We start from the raw sequence: 17,237 nt of genomic DNA, 5'->3' as shown, positions 1-17,237 counted from the left end.
ATTCTTTCTGGCATTTGAAGTTTAATTCCTCTTGAAGTTACATAAAAGATTGGGAAAAATGCTTTGCTTCCTGAAATGAAAAGCATGACGCATTCCTGACACTGCTTACAGTCTACATTGGTTGAAAGAGTATTATGGAAAATCAGTTACACTTCTTTCAAAAAGAAAAACAAATTCCCTCAACTCAGTGCTTGCCTGTATGTGTGTGCACACAGTGCTCATTCTTCTCCATGACCAGGCACAGAGCTCATGAACAACATGGAGAACAGCCCACACAAAAAATGTCAGAGGTTAACAAAGGTGAAGAACGGTCACGCACAGGGAATTAAACTGCACTGCTATGATTTGAATGGTGTAAGGTACGTATGGTTCAATTCTAAGAAGTGATACTTTTCACTAGAGAAAAAATGGTGTGGTCACGTACAACTCAAGTAATGTATTAATAATTCTGTGAATAATGAGCTGTTACATCTCTCATGCAAACATGACCATTTTAAAATGAATTAAGAAAGCCCCCGTGAGTGTACACAAGGCAGACTGATTATTTAACTAATGTTAAAACACTAAGAAAAAAAAAAGGAGCAATAGATGCTACCATACTTTATTTTATACATATGAATATATCTCAAAACACATACTTACTTTTGATAGCTAATTCAGCTTTGAGAATATTGGTGTATTCTTCATGAGAAAGTTGAGGTGGAAGGCCACCAACAAGTAAATTTACTCGCACTATGGATTTACTGTTTTCTGCAATGTAAAATCTTGTTTGATTCATCTGACGTATTGAAGTCTACCAAAATAAAGAAAAATAAATGATGCGACATTTGGCCAAAAGATACTGTGAAACAAAATCCCAAATAGTTCTGGACTTAGCAATCAAGTCCTCTAAGCCTGGAGGATATTTTGAACAGAAACAAGCTTCCATCTAAGCTGGTTACTTGCTTTTTCTGTAATAATGGGGATTACCTCCTTGATAGAAAGAAGGCTCATGTTACTTTTTGAGATTTACCTTTCTTACGTCCTTGAGTCTGTTAAGAATCAGCTCCTGATTGTCCAACACCATGCGCTGAACTGCAGACAGCAAGAACATTAACCATGTTTAAAAGCACTTCAAGTTATTATCAGGCTCAATAAACAAAAACCATTAAAAAAAAATTAGAGCACCAGAAACCAGGTAGGACATTCACAAGGCTACATTAACCTAATAAACCAACTTCATGATAATGCTCACAAAGAAAGCCAGTTATCAGGCCAGTATCCAAAATACAAAGATATTTACTTGGACGTGGCCAGGGCATCATCAGACTACTTCAGTGGCTTTATTTACCTCTCCATGCAGCCTTACAAATAATGAAGCACAAAGGGATGTGAACTTGGAGAACACCAGCTCAGCTCTTGCAGGGTCACAAACCTCTTGAGCAACTCTAGGCCTGTGTATTTTATAGTGCACACACATACCCTTGGACTATCTCAAGACTTGAATTGTTTCTTGTTTGGAGGCAGTGTCAGAGGGAAAGAGAAGGAAAAGCAGGGAGCCAATTGAACTTTACGATAAAATTTTATTAAGTACTGCACTTAAGACAATTACGTCAGTGTCCTGGGTTCGGCAGTAGCAGTCATGTTTTTCCTTTGTGTTGGCTGGTGCAGTGCTGTGTTTTGGCTTCCGGCTTGAGAGCGGTGTTGGTGAAGCCGATGTTTTCGGTTGTTGCTAAGTGATGTTTACCCTGACCAAGGACTCTGTGAGGCTCATGCTCTGCCAGGGAGGAGGGGAAGCTGTGAGGAAGCAGGGACGGGGCGCCTGACCCGGGCTAGCCGGGGAGGTATTCCATCCCACAGCACGTCATGCCCGGGGTGGGGGGTAACTGGGAGTTACCCGGAAGGACACGGGCTTCCGGGTGGAACTCGTTTTCTTGGCCGGTGGTATCGTATTCTCTTCCCTTGTTATTTTCCCTTATCATTGTTGTCGTTGGTGGTAGCGGTGGTGATTTGTGTTGTACATTGGTTGCTGGACTGTTCTTGTCTCAACCCGTAGGAGTTGCACTCTCTCGATCCTCCTCCCCGTTCCTCCGGGAGCGGGGAAGGGGAGAGCCCCGGGGGGGGGAGGGGGGGGGGGGGGTGGGGGAGACGGACACGGACCTTGATTGTTGTCAGCTCGGCACCACTCACTGGGAGTGAGTGAACAAGTTACCTGACTGGGTTTAAACCACGACAGTCAGTTAAAGGCAGCTCCCCTAAACAAGCTTTTTGCCAAAGGGTCAATACCTGCCAGAAACCACTAATAAACTTTAGGTGATGATGAAGAAAGAGAAGGCAACCATATTCCCAGAGGACACCCAAGACCAGAACAATCAAACATCACTTCCAATGAAGTACTTCAGCATCATGTTGAAGTGCCATTTGTGAAGGCATTTATTGTTAAAAAATAACTGGGACTGTGTAAAAAGGGGAAAAAGCAGCTCCAGGAAGATCAGTTACAGACGTGCCTTTGGCCAATGCTCCTTTGCTTACCTTGCTTACTGCCCATAAGCACTTCCACCAATTTGAAATTCTCGAGGCACTCCGTCTGCCAAAAGATGCAACATGTAAATATAGCTTCTGAATTAAATATAATTTTATCAGACATTTACAGTAATGTTATGGTTACACTGCACACACACAGAGCATGAAAAATTAAACAGTTTTAAACCAAGAATGATGTTCTCCTAAACCACTCCTCCTGACCCAGGAATAGTCATTTTACACACTCAGCCACACACACGATGTCAGGCTCCTCCTGTGCCCTTAACAATGTTGGCATCCTCACAGCCCAGTGGATTCATCCCAGGGTACTGAAAGAACTGGACAATGTTACCACAGGACCACTTTCCATCATTTTTCAGCCATCTTGGAAGTGTAGAGTCCAATAGAATGGAAGCTGGTAAGTGTTGTCCCAATTTTCAAGAAGGGTAAAGAAGACCCTGGTAATCATAAGCCCACCAATTTCACTTTAGAGTTTGGTAAAATTACAGAGACAGTTATTCTGGGTATTAGTGAAAGACACTAGAGAGACAGTGCAGCCATTGCCCATAGTAAGGGTCCACAAGGGGGAAAGTTCTGCTTAACCAACTTAATTGAATTTTATGACAAGGTCACCACCCATCTAGCTGACCAAGGGAATCCAGTAGGATATGGTGTTTCTGGATTTTAGCAAAGCTTCTGGTACTGCCTTTCACAGTATTCTGGATTACCTGTCCAGCGCATACCTAGACAAGTCTGTAATACATGGGTGAGCAGTTGACCTGATGGGTCAGGTGCAAAAGGTTACAGTAAATGGGATTACATCAGCCTGGCAGCCAGTCACCAGTGGGGCTCCCCAGGGCTCAATTTTAGGGCCACTGCTCTTAATGTTTTTATAAATGGTCTGGGATGCAGGAATTAAATACACATTAAGGAAGTTTGCCAATGATGCTGAACTAGGAGGAGCTGTGGACTCCCTCAAGTATAGAGAGGCCTTTCAGGGAGAGGGACCTGGGGGTCGTAGTGGACAACAGGATGACCATGAGCCAACACTGTGCCCTTGTGGCTAAGAAGGCCAATGGCATCCTGGGGTGTATTAGAAGGGGGTGGTTAGTAGGTCGAGAGAGGTCCTCCTTCCCCTCTACTCTGCCCTGGTGAGACCGCATCTGGAGTATTGTGTCCAGTTCTGGGCCCCTCAGTTCAAGAAGGACAGGGAGCTGCTGGAGAGAGTCCAGCGCAGGGCAACGAAGATGATTAAGGGAGTGGAGCATCTCCCTTATGAGGAAAGACTGAGGGAGCTGGGTCTCTATAGTTTGGAGAAGAGGAGACTGAGGGGTGACCTTATAAGTGTCTATAAATATATAAAGGGGGAGTGTCACGAGGATGGAGCCAGGCTCTACTAAGTGGCAAACAATGAAATGACAAGGGGTAATGGGTACAAACTGGAACACAAGAGGTTCCACTTAAACTTGAGAAGAAACTTCTTCTCAGTGAGGGTGACGGAACACTGGAACAGGCTGCCCAGGGAGGTTGTGGAGTCTCCTTCCCTGGAGACATTCAAAACCCGCCTGGACACATTCCTGTGTAACATTATCTAGGTGTTCCTGCTCGGGCAGGGGGATTGGACTAGATCATCTTTCGAGGTCCCTTCCAATCTCTAACATACTGTGATACTGTGTGATACAGTGAGATGTGGATAGGCCAAAGAGCTGGGCAATCAGCAGTCATATGAAGTTTAACAACAGCAAGAGCCAGATTCTCTACCCAGGACAGGATGATCCTGGTTATAAATACAAACTGGGGGAGCAGAGGCTGGAGAGCAGCCCTATAGAAAGAGATCTGGGGATGTGGGTTGACGGCAAATTGAGTATGAATCAACATGGTAGCCAAAGAGGCCAGCCATGTCCTCATGTGCATGAAGCACATCATAGCCAGGTAGTCGAGGGAGGTGACTGTCCCACTGTATGCTGCAGTGGTGTGGCCCCACCTTGAGGCTTTTGTGCAGTTTTGGGCCCCTCAGTTTAAGAAGGACATCACACTAACAGAGTGTGCCCAGAGGAGGGTGACCAAGGTGGTGAAAAGCCTCAAGGGTCAGGCTGAAGAAGAGCACCTGAGGTCACTTTGTTCAGCTTGGAGAAGAGAAGGCAAAGGGGTGATCCCATCACAGTCAACATCTTCCTCCAGGCAGGCAGCAGAGGGGAGGTGCTGATCTCCTCTCTCTGGTCACCCTTGACAGGGCACAGGGAAATGAAGCAGCATCAGGGTAGGTTCAGATAGGACATTAGGAGAAGTATCTTCATTGGGAGGTGGCTGGTCACTGAAACAGGTTCCCCAGGGAAGTGGCACCAAGCCTGTCACAGTTCAAGGAGTGCCTGGATAATGCTCTTAGTCAGTACAATTTAGTTTTAGGTAGTCCTGTGAGAAGCAGGGAGTTTGACTCAATGAGCCTTATGGGTCCCTTCCAACTTAAGATATTCTAGGATTCTATGACTTTCTTTGCAGAGCAGTGGAAAGAAGTAGGAGAAAAGCATGATCATCTTAACACTGATCTCCAGTTTCCCAACAACGTAAGATTAGCAGTGTAGTTATACACAAGTGTATTTTAAATATCTCAAGACATAAAAAGCCATAAGAAAATATACTGCATGCCAAGAAACATTGTGTTCATGCTAGTAAATCTGCTTGACCCAGAAATACTGACAGTAACTTCCAGTACAGAGCAACCAGATGTACCATCAAGACTGCAGAAAGTTTTGAGCATCATTCCAATCACAAGAGATCATCTACCAAACATGAACAGCATTCACAATAACTGTGTATTGACTGATTATAATTTCTCTAAAGAGAAAAAACATACACACCCCACTTCAGGATCACTCAAGTGGTATATGGACATGCTTACTATCTTTCATTTACCTGTTTTCCAAGTAATGGAAGCACTTCCTTGATGACAGTCTGTGTAGTGCTATCCTTATTTACTCGTAGAGAAACATATGCCATTCCCACCCTAAAGAGAAAAGATATACTTATTTTAGGACAATCATTTGACCTATCCTGTCTGTACCTTTTTTACCTAAGTGGCAAATTTTCTACGGGGATAGGCAGAAATCTGTATTGAAGAAAAGTTGTTCACTGAGGCTCACGGCAGATGCAATATTCACCCCACAGAGAAGCAAAGACTTTCATCTCAAGGAAATGATCATTTCAATTGTGGCAATTAATTTCTTTCTATACACAGAATTATCTGCAAGTCTTTCATAAAACCTGGCAATGTAGTTGCATTAGTAAAATGAACAAATGTTTAAATTTTTTACCACTGCTCTTAAGAAATGAATTGGTTACCAGTCAGTCTTGTTTCCACTGCTAAATATGCTTAAAATATATATTGTCTCAGTAGTAGATGGAACAGAGTTTTTTCCCTTGATTTTTTCCTTCTATTCTCATATCAGAAGTTACACTGAATTCTTCCTACTCAGTGTTTCTTCCAAACAAAAAAAGAAATTAAATCAAGCTTTCAAGTGGCATGTGTGTGTCATCATTTGTTTACAGATGGCATTCATGTAAAGCTGCATCTTCTTGGCTGAACACACGACAACAGAACTGCACAAGCTGTATGTTCCATGCATGTAAAGAAAAGCACAAACATGTCTCCATGCACAGAAATGAATAGTATGTATCTTCCTCATTCAGAAAAATAAACAGAAGAATCTTGAAATACAGAAGAATAAACTACATTCCGTTATACTTGTGCAACTTCAGTAACTGAAACACACTGGAGACTACAGACGACAACTGTAGCCAACGAGAATAATCTTGTGATAAAAACCACTCACTTCAGCCAGGCAGGATAAATTCTGATCACTTCCTCATCCTTTGGTTTGGCTCTGATGATCCAAGCTTCAGGAACAGATTCGTGGAATACTGAGCTCAAGTTGCTGTCCTCCACAGCATCGTTCCTGTTGATAACATCATCAGACAGCAGCGCCTGCTGTGTAAAGGTCTGAAGCTCATACTCCTGCTGGTCATCATTTATGTAGTATGCCCTCAAAGCAGCCTCCTGCAACACAGCAAGACAAATTAACATTTCCTTGAGAAGACACCATTAATACCTGTGTAACCACAGACATTTATAAATATCTTACATATGGAATGAACCTTTAATGCATGTTTTAACCACAGTATGGTGGATAAATAGCAATGGCAGCAAACAAAACGAGCAAAATTTTAAAAACAAATTTTAGTGGAATATACAAAAGAAAATTTGAGATATCAGTGGATTTGAACATAGCCCATGGTATTTCTGTCAAATGGTAGTCAAGTCCTACATGACAGATTGAATGTAAAACTTCAGTGCCAATAAAGCTATACTCACTGCATGCAAAATTAATTCAACAAGGAAAATGGTAAATTACACTTGGTTATGCCTAACAACCTTTGTGCACTAAGGGGATGCTGAAAATTAGGAACTTGTCAGCCACGAGTCTGTCCTGAAACCACAAACCTGTAAAGAGGAAAGGTAAGGCCGGTCCTTGGAAGATGCAAGCAGTCACAGGAATTTTACATCCACTACTGCCCAGTAAGTCAGCTATGAGAACTGGTATGAATCTGCCCTGGTATTATAAGCAGCAACCTGATAAAATGGGCTTTAAAAGCAAATAGTACTCCTAAATAAAAGTGTTTTCAGCACTGTTTACCATTTTCCTTCAAGATCTTTGACATGCAGAACACTACAAATATTTTCCAAAACTCCTGTTGATTTTGAACACAATATCAAGATAAAATCTTAATGACCCATATGTTTAAATTGTCAAATTCTGATGTAATGAATTCTTCAGACTCCTGGGCCAAGTCTTTGAGTTCTCACCATGCTTAATTCTACTGTGCACCACCCCCTACCCTCCCTAGGCTTTATATCTGCGCTCCATGGGGTCTCTGCCTAGCCCAGTAAATTAAGCTCTGTACAGAACATTTGACTTAGTACTGAGTCATGTTTCCACCCCCAGACAGAGGACTAGAAAAGCTAGGGAGTGGCAATAATGTGATTGATAATTCACTACTTTTACAGCCAAGGAGTGGAGGTAACCATAGGATGCTTCAGTGTTCAAAATGGATTAACTGAAGTGCAATTAACAGTGGCTGTCCAATGTCAAACAACTAACACTACAGAAGAAGAGCAAGACCTAAGGAGCTGATTATCCAGTACTGCTCACATAAGTAAAGTTAAGACCTCAGAGTCACACAGGGAAGGAGAATGACTGCTTAATGTGTGATACGCTGTGGTCCCCATTATGTTATGGATATGTAGGCCACCACTTCTTCAGATGGTCTAAAATAAAAGTGCTACATGCAGAAGTCAAATTAGATTGTATTATTATAGCCCATTTACAAATTTTGTTGTTACTGAGTTACATCTGTAAAACTTTTAGCTCCTAACAATTGTAATGTACAGTCATGTGCCCCTTTATCACACTGGAATATTGACATCCACCGGGCATCTTACCACAACTTCTTCATTTTTTGCAATCCTTGGAACTGAGATCAGCCGAAATTGGTTGCGCTTCACGGCATCGTTCCCATCAAATATCTTCAATGTCTGTTTACCTGAATGAAAACAATTACTACATTTCAGTAACACACCCCTCAAATCATAAAGCTACCTGAATAGGAAGCATATAATGAAACTACAAAACCCCCTGCATTTAATCTACGGAACTGCTTCTTCATCACAAGCTTTGAGGCTGAATATTTTTGTTTTTGTTCTGTTACTTTTAATTTAGAACGAGGGAGGAAAGCAGGAAAAGTGTTTCAAATAATCACAGCTTTATCCTGTCCTTTGACGTAAGTGTTCATATATAACTATACTGCTCATGTTACCTCTTTTTCATCCTCACCATTCATGACTGCTTTTACTATTGACCAGTTCAACAACATGAAACCAAGACAGAGTGCCATCACCTTCAGAACAGCTCCCAAAGCACTGCAAGTTCTGAGAGCATCCTTCCGAAGAAAGTCTTTAAAATAGCTGGTGAGCTGTACAGAAACAGGAGAAAATGCAGGAACAAGAGAAAAACTACAAGAAAGAAGTACAGCAAATGAAGAACCACAACTCTTTGCTGTGTTTCATTTCACTAAAGCCTTATCAAATGCTCAAACCACAGAGCTCAAGTTGTTGCACAGACATCTCTCAAAGGGCGAAAAGTTAAGCGTTTTCAGGTTTGACTTTCACAAACCTTTTGCAAACATGAGCTAAGACTCAAGTCCAGAACAATCCAATGTATGACAAGTTTCTCTCATAAACGTCCAGTATGTGTCTCCTTTCAGTCTATGGCAAGGAATTAATCAATCCAGACCAAAGAGGAGATTCCAACAAGACAGACCTTGTGTCCTCTCCTGATCACATGTTTATGAAGAGACCTGATGGGCTGTTCAGTTTTGCAGGTTCTGTCATGCACTTCCCACAGAGCCCATGCTGTACAACAGACGTGACTGTTATCCATGGTCAGAATTTGCCCTTTGTATTTGCAGCAGTGGACTGAACTGTTTACAAGTCACAATGAACTGTTTACTGTAACACTACGTTACTGACTGATCTCACAACAAATCTGTACAGCTGTATTCATCATGAAGTAATAAAATCACTAGAAGGTATCACTTGAGGACTTGAAATGCTAGAAGTATTAACCGAAAGCTATGTACACCAGAGGTACTGTACACACAACAGGTTAATCATGCAGTTTGTTAACACACATTGTAAAGGAGAGATATGTCACGTGCTGGAATCTACTTCCATCCTTTTCTTAGAGCCTGGAAATACTTTGTAGTACAGCAGAAGGTACTGAAAGACTTTTGCTCTCAAATAATGGCATCTAGGGTCAAATGACCTCAATAACAAAGTACCATTTGGCATAGAAGGATTAAAAAGAAGAGCTGGAGAAGCAAAAAACCACAGCACTCCTAAGTGATGGTAGAAAAAAGCAAGCTAAAATCCCAGAAAGAAATGTGCATCATTTAGTATCTTAGTACTGCAGTGACAGATTAAAAGGGAAAGACTGCAGTGAGTAACTGCAGTGATGCTCTGCAAGCTGCCTAGAGCCTGAAACTCAGGTACGCTGTGTCTAATCCACCTATTACTGTCTCAGTGTAAATTCTGTCACTTCAAACAAAGGCAGACTGGTACAGAACTAAAGGTTCATCCAACACTATGTCTGAAAACAGTCTTTTAACATGAGACTCTAACCCTCAAAATCAAATCCTGCTACCTTCATTCTCTTTACCTTTATTTCTCATTATTCGGAGATGTGACAGCTACAGGCTTTGTTTTTCAATTTAGACTGGTGCACTTACTAAGCCCCTTCAAGTGTGAGAGCAGCGGGGATGCTCAGAGCTCTGCCTCACAGCAAAGTGGCCAACAGCATTCAGAGCTGCATTAGTAACAGTACTGCCAGCAGGCTGACAGAGATGATTATTTCACCCTGCTGAACCTGACACCTCATCAGGAGAGCTGTACCCAGTCCTATGCTCTTCAGTACAAGACAGACACAGATGTACTGTAAGGAATGAAAGGAGGGCCCAGGAAGATGATAATGGGTCTGGAGCATCTCTCAGATGAGGGGAGGCTGACAGAGCTGGAAGTGTTCATGCTGGAGAATGAAGGATCAGGGAGAGGGGTGCCTTATTGATATGTATAAGTAATTAATGGAGGGTGTAAAGGTGAACAGACAAGAGGCAATGGAAACAAATAAAAATTAATAAGTAAATAAAAAAATTACACAAATAAAAAAAACACCCAACAAATTACATTTAAACCTAAGAAAAAAAAAATTTCTACTGTGAAACTGTAAACAGGTTGTCCAGGGAGGGTATTCAAGTCTCATCCTCAGAGATATTCAAAACCCAACTGGACATGACCCTGAACATACTGCTCTGATTGACCCTGCATGAGATGAGCAGCGGGTTGGCCTAGATAATCTCCATACTGTCTCCTATCTCAGCCTGTGAAGGGGTACCCCTGTACAAGGGGTGCTTGTACAAAGAGAGGAAGATAAAATGTTAAGATCACAGATTCACAACATAGTTGGGTTAGATGGGGCCTTCAAAGATCATATAGTTCAAACATCCTAACATGGACCTCTTTCACCAGATCAAGATTGCTCAAAGCCCTGTCCAACCTGAGCTTGAACACTTCCAGTGATGGGGCATCCATAACTTCTCTGGGCAATTTGTTCCAGTGTCTCTCCACTCTCACAGTAAAAAAAATTCTTATTAACTATGTTCAGTCCAAATCTGACATTTCCTTAATTTCAAAACAGTTGCCCCTTGTCCTGTCACTACAGGCCCTGGTAAAGTCTCTCTACAGTGTTCTTATATGCAACCTTGAATTACTGAACAGCTGCAGTAAGGTCTCCCTGGAGCCTCATACTCTTCAGGCTGGACAAACCTGACTCTCTCAGCCTTTCGTGAAGGAATGGACATTTCAACCCTCAGAGCCCATTCCTTAATCCTGTCAGGGTCCCTCTGGATGGCAACCCTTCCCTCCAGCAAACTAACTGCTCCACTCGGTTTGGTGTCACCCACAAGCCTACTGAGGGTTCACTCAATCCCACTTTCTGTCACTGAAGATAATACATAGCACTAGTCCTAGTATGGGCCCTTGAGGGACACCACTTGTTACTGGTTTCCACTTTGACATTGATGTGAAAGCACAAATGGTTTAAGCAGGAAGCAAAGGAACTAAAATCCTAAATGAAAGTCACATTGAAAAAGTTACTTCCTTTCTAAATAGTATCTACAACATGACCGATCTTCAGGCTTCCTGTTTTGCAGGTTTATTTCTGGCTCCTGTCAAGAAGAATGACCTTTGGAAGCACAGCTCTAATTTCTTCTTTCCTATATGACTGTTCCTCAAGTACACTTTTGAGAGTAGTTAGCTGAAACCATTTGCAACATCTGTTTAAGGAAAATAATCACACAATTTCCACATGCAATGTATACTCTTTACACACTGAGAGTGAATTATTCTACTAGAGAAGTCAGCTTGGGATACAAGATATGATACATTGGAACTTTCCAAGTATTTTTTTAGATATGAAAAGTACGATTACCAAGGTGATTTTACCTTCTCAATTTTCCAATTACCAACTTCATGACAGCGTCTGTTGTCAGGTTGTTTTAGTCATAAGGAACATTTAAATATAATCCACTCTCATTTCTGAAGGACCCTTGAAACGCTACCACATTGTCTTGAGACTGTACACTCACCAGAAAGTGTTCCACTGCTTTAAACCCTGCTGGATTAAGTGTAATTTTTTTAGAAGCAGATTTCTGTCAGAGTCATCTCCCTGGTGACTTTAGCATAGACAAATTTTAACCGAAAGACACACTGTGTCTTGAGCAACATTCTTTAGGGCTAACACGACTTGAGAAAGCACAGCAAATGCTGGTTACTGACAGCACAGCCGATGTTGAGTATGAACTTTCGTAACATTATCAAAATCTCTACTGTTTTCTCTAGCAATCCAGAGGGTAGACATCCATCTGAGAATAAAAACATTTGTCCAAGTTTTGGTACTTGTTTTTATTCAAACTGCCTTTGTAGTCTGCTCTTATTAGATACTAGCTGGCCTGAGAGAATCCCTAGCAATTTAACTGGAAATTTTTTTACAAGCAATTTGCTTCTTAAGAACAGCCAAATGTTGCAAAAAGTTGGCTTGGTTCTTAAAATAAACCGGTTTGCAAGGAGGGGTTTAGATCCGCAGACCAGTAGTAATGTTCTTAGCTCAAGTACATTCCTTAGCTAAATAGACAGGATGCTCAATCCTGCTTTCCTTAATGTAATCTTTCATACAAACCAAGCTCAACTGATTAGCCAAAAATCATGTTTAACTTCGTCATTGCCCTCCTCACAGGGGTCACTTTTACTCCAACCTGGTGAAAGATGATGGCTTTCTTGCACATGAGCTTCTGGAGACACATTAACAAAAGAACAAACAGCTACTTATTTGAATTTAAGTCTACATACCGCTACTTAGTATAAAAAATTTTTGCTAATATGCACCAGATGCAGATAAAAAATTTGGTATTTAAAGGAGTTACTGCCCGTTTCATAATACTGACAATTTATTGCTGAATGTATTTTAACTTTTCCTGTTTCATAAGACTATACAGTATCAGTTTTTCTCCTGAAATACACTTTTTTTTTTCCTTATCATGGGATACCGAGTTGAAAAAAAGCTTGTTCTTTATGCACATGCTATTCAGGGCGAAAACAGCTACAAAAAGGTCAACTCCAGGCATAATTTACAGAACTATGGAATTTGATTTGGGAGGCTAAGGTACCAAATTTTCCTGGGAAAAGTATCAACAGCATTTGATGAGTCCAAAGTTCATGTCCTTTGACTTCCAAATCCCCACAGATGGGACTTAGTTCTGAAAAGACTTATGTGCAGCTTGTGGCAGAGAGGAAAATGTTGCCATCCTGAATGTTTTTTCCACCACAGGCCTACACCAAACATATTGGTGGAATTTACTCTCAAGAGACACTGCTTTCCAAGGACCATTCTTACAAGAAAAACTTGTGCTATCCCTTTCTGCTTTCTGCTCTTCTTCTCTAGCCGGTGCTACTTTGAATTCCCACTGGCAAATTTTGGTTTATTTCAGTATTACTATTCATAACCTACAAGGCAGCAATAAAACAGGTACGAATTACGTACTTTTATTGGTCTTGAAGAGAATCTTTCAAAATCCCGGACTGGTCTTTCTCTAGATGTTCCTCCACTAAGAGAGCCATTTGCAGGTGTTTCACATCTCTGAACTTGTTTTCCAAACATCTGCCATGTGTATCACCACTTGATCTAGTTTCACCTGTTTCTCCCTCCAGCTTTAGGGCTCGAAACCAATTTAAGTGATGTTTCAGAGGAACACGTGACATGCTTAGTTGTCTGTATGCCATTTTAGCTGAGTACAATGACTCGTTTTATGAAGGCCGAATGTTTCGTAAGTATCTTTAAAGGATGAAACTCTCAAATCCATACAAGCGGTCCTTGCTTCTTCCTGAAAAGTTTGCTCCCGCTTGCAGAATTACAAGGTCTCCTTCATAATGTCAGCAGGTTTTGGACAAAACATAAGTAAGCACTAAGCCGATGACTCAGGTTGATCTAATGCAAGGACATTTCATATTTCTTTCTCAGCAGGTGCACAGTGACCTGGCAAAAGAGGGGCTGTGGAAAATAAGTTTACTGGCAGCACCACAGCCCTCACTGCTCTCTCAGACAGGTTCCTCTAAAACCTCTTTCCAAGAGGTTTTATTTTGATGGCTGCATTTTGTCCTGAGGAAGATGGGCACATTTGGACTGGACAGTTAGCATGCAGCCAGAGTGCTGAGAGACACTCAGGGCAGGGAGATTCCCAGGAGAGGCCCATGCTCTTCATGTGTCCTTGTCTGATAAATGGGTTGCACACACGGAGAACTAGAAAGGCTGTTGAGCGCTCAATACACCTCCTGAAATATGTCTGTACACATATCCATTGGGCTGCTATGGAGAAACTGTACTCAAGCATCAAGACTAGCAGAATGTTAAAGCAAAGAGAATGCACAATCACAGAAACAACTCACAAAGCACGTATCTTCATGTCATTCTCAAGCATCCACAGTTAAATTTTTAATCTGGTAAGCACTGTCATAAGGACCCCTAAGGCAGAAAATAAATTAACACTAGCTAATAACATTTGCGAGTATCTCTCCATAGCCTCGTGTCAACAATGCTACAGAAAGACAGATTTTTTCCGTCTTTCTTCTGAATAGATTTTCCATAAAACCTCTTCATATTTTGCAGGAAGCAGTTAAGAGGAGGTGATTACTTCCCTGAAATAGACATCTAGAGCAGCCAACGTTTTGACTACCAACTGGTGTGAGACATCAAGGATGAGGGGGTGTCCTGGGTTCAGAAGTAGCAGTCAAGGGATTTAAGGGATTTAAGGAACAAGAAGAGGTCAGGCAGGCTGAAAGAGAATCAAATCAAAGGGGTAGCAGCACTGGGGACTAAATATGCTTGAGGAAGGAAGTGAACTGGAAGAGACAAGTTGGGGAAGAGCACAAAATACAACGTGGTTACAAGTGAGAACAACAGTGGGCAACATAAAGTGTCAGAACAGGCAAATGTAGGGGGTTGAGGGAAGGCGAGGAAAAGAAGATAAGCACAGTGGGGAAAGTGAAGCAAAATAAAAGTAACGTGATTTTTCAGAACACTAATTTTTTTTTCTCCCAGTAGTTACAGGCATTTCAGCTAAAAAAGGAAACAGACAAACTCTTCCAGCACTTAAGCCAGTAGTTCATCAATACAGTCAAGCATAATCCTCTTTCTAAAATATCTTCAAACGCAGGTGAAAAAATCAGAAGAAATTCAACATGACACCAGGTACAGCAATTGAACTTATAAATGAGTACCTTGAGGTACCACTGAACAGAAGCTTTTGTGAGGAAAGAAGCTGAAGACAATCTTCCTCAGTCACTATCTATGATGGATTAGCCCTAAAATACATAAAAGCTGCCTAAGCCTCACTATACAGCAGTGAAGTACCCCCAGCTTCTATTGATTCCTAGCAAGCAGTTAGGGAAGAATCACGTTCCCAGGCACATGATTAGGCCTTTTCACGTTCCAAGATCCCTGCAGATCAACACACAAGTAAGAGTTCTTAACTCATTATTGCAGGAATTACTGAGATAGCTCCTCTGGGACTCCTTTGTCCATATATACAACAAATCTTTTTTTTCCTTCCCGCCTCCACTAAGTCTCCATATTGCCGTGAAATAATGAAAATGTTTTCCAAAAGTTTGCTTTTGACTTCTAAATATTGACAGGTTACATTGTGATTGCATCTTAGCTGAAACCAATAAATTCTGTCTCCAGGAAAACAAGAATAATTTGTGCTGGTTGAAACCTAGTTGAACACCACAAAATGGACAGAAAATGCATACCCCTGAGGGGCACCACTAAGGAGCACTTTTAATTCCTTTCTTTACCTTCACCTGCAGCTGAGATCTGTCAATATAGAACAGTTTTATCAGTTACATATTGCTGGATTAACCAAGACATATTTCAGTACGAAAATGGACATTGGGGCTCAACTCCTTCCCCTGCAATACAACCAACTACACTAATGAGATCATCCACACGACGTTTATCCTACTATCTCTGTAACATTCAGTTCCCCTCTAATTGTTCACAGTGTAGACAAGTCCTTAAAAGCTGGCTCATGTTCTCAGGCACAAAGATTTACAGTCCTTTTCCAAATTTGCTCTGTACATCTGTTCAATCTATTATCTCAAAGTGTAGGGCTGTTTTTATGGTCATTTTATGCCTTTGGCTTCAGTATCTTGGTAGGCTAAGTTTCATGGTTAACTTAACACACTTCAGCTCCCAGAACTAAGATTTAAACCTTCTAACTTTACATTTCACTCAACAATTCTACTACAATAGAGAAGAAATAAAAAGGAATGCAGACCCTTAATTCTACTTTTCTCCTAGTTACTATCTACAGATTTTGCACCCTTTCCGATTGGCTTTTTTCCTACAGAAAAGCATGTCTTTACAAGTCAGTATTATTCTTTTTTCCTGACTTGCTTCCACTGCTTTTAAAAATAGGCATCTGTAAAATGCTGAGAGCTTAAACTAAGGGAAGCTACAATATTCTGGAATGTAATTCAAACACTCCTGAGGGAGAGAACATTAACATCCCAAAAGATGTGGCACATGAACTGAGTCAACACACAGATGACAATGAGCACCTCACTCTTGATTCATATTACATAATATTAATCAGAGACAGGTGGAAGGGGTCCAGCACGCTAAACATTGACTCTGACACGTTTAGTTTGATAGGTTATGACATGCAGAGAGTCACAGCACAACAACTGGCAAGTAAACCCAAAAATTTTTTTCAGAGAAATTACCAGAGAAGCCATGACCTGGCCTCAGGCAAGGGCATCAGCCCCATGGGCTGGGGGTGGTACCACTGAGTCCACAGGAGAAGCTCTGTGGGTCACCTCACCAGTTCAGGTAGTCACTTGGGTTGTGCGACTTTGAGATGCATGGGAAGAGCATTCTAGGATTATACAAGACTTGTTAGGGGTGGAACCAAAGGTAGAAGAAGGGATGGTGATTTTAAAGGATCAAATATGGGATAATAGAGGGATAAGGGGAGATAAAGGAAGCTGGTCACATGCAAACTGAAGCAGGATTGCAGGTCACTGTGACCCATGTGTACATAGTTCCAGAAACCAGACTGACAGCTGTTGCATGTTTTTCTAGTTCCTAATATGGATGTAGGGAGTTGAATGCCCTTAAATTGTGGTTGGCTTCATCTTCTGAAAAGTAACAGTTTGGCTAATACCAACCCCAGAAAATTCCACATGCATAAGAATTTAACTGCTAAAGAAGCAACCATCGCAGTATCACCAGGTGTCTTCAGTAAGATTGGCATCCAGCTATCTTAAAAGCAAAAGGCCTTGAAAAGACAAGCTTCCCTGCTCTTTAAATTGATTGGTTATTTATGGATTATTAACACTATTCTTTCTTTCTTTGATTACCAAGTTGAGAGAAATGATCTATTTGTCAGGGTTATGAACAGATTGTCACTTACGCAATCTACCAGTAGAAAATAGTGATATTTGTAAGACCTGAATAAATGCACTGGACGAAAACTTTGCACTTCAAACTGATACTCAGCATTAGAAAAATAAC

At 41.3% G+C, this 17,237-nt stretch overlaps 1 protein-coding gene across 2 annotated transcripts in view; it reads right to left on the bottom strand.

Moving 5' to 3' along the window:
* DGKQ (diacylglycerol kinase theta) overlaps positions 1–17,237 on the bottom strand; it is an 81,873-nt gene that overhangs the window by 22,392 nt on the left and 42,244 nt on the right. For both annotated transcript variants that reach the window (XM_057408910.1, XM_057408911.1), the window contains exons 8-13: positions 8,000–8,100; positions 6,333–6,556; positions 5,416–5,506; positions 2,512–2,566; positions 1,013–1,074; positions 643–793 (exon numbers count right to left, since the gene is read on the bottom strand). In XM_057408910.1, coding sequence (XP_057264893.1) covers positions 643–793; positions 1,013–1,074; positions 2,512–2,566; positions 5,416–5,506; positions 6,333–6,556; positions 8,000–8,100 — 684 coding nt within the window. The remainder of the gene's footprint in view (positions 1–642; positions 794–1,012; positions 1,075–2,511; positions 2,567–5,415; positions 5,507–6,332; positions 6,557–7,999; positions 8,101–17,237) is intronic.

Source organism: Pezoporus wallicus, unplaced genomic scaffold (assembly GCF_028554395.1).
Source record: "Pezoporus wallicus isolate ANWC-B61680 ecotype Strahan unplaced genomic scaffold, APGP_CSIRO_Pwel_v1 contig_7292, whole genome shotgun sequence".
NCBI lineage: Eukaryota > Metazoa > Chordata > Aves > Psittaciformes > Psittacidae > Pezoporus > Pezoporus wallicus.
The sequence above is the reverse complement of the archived record's forward strand: the minus strand, read 5'-3'. Positions and strand labels throughout refer to the sequence as shown.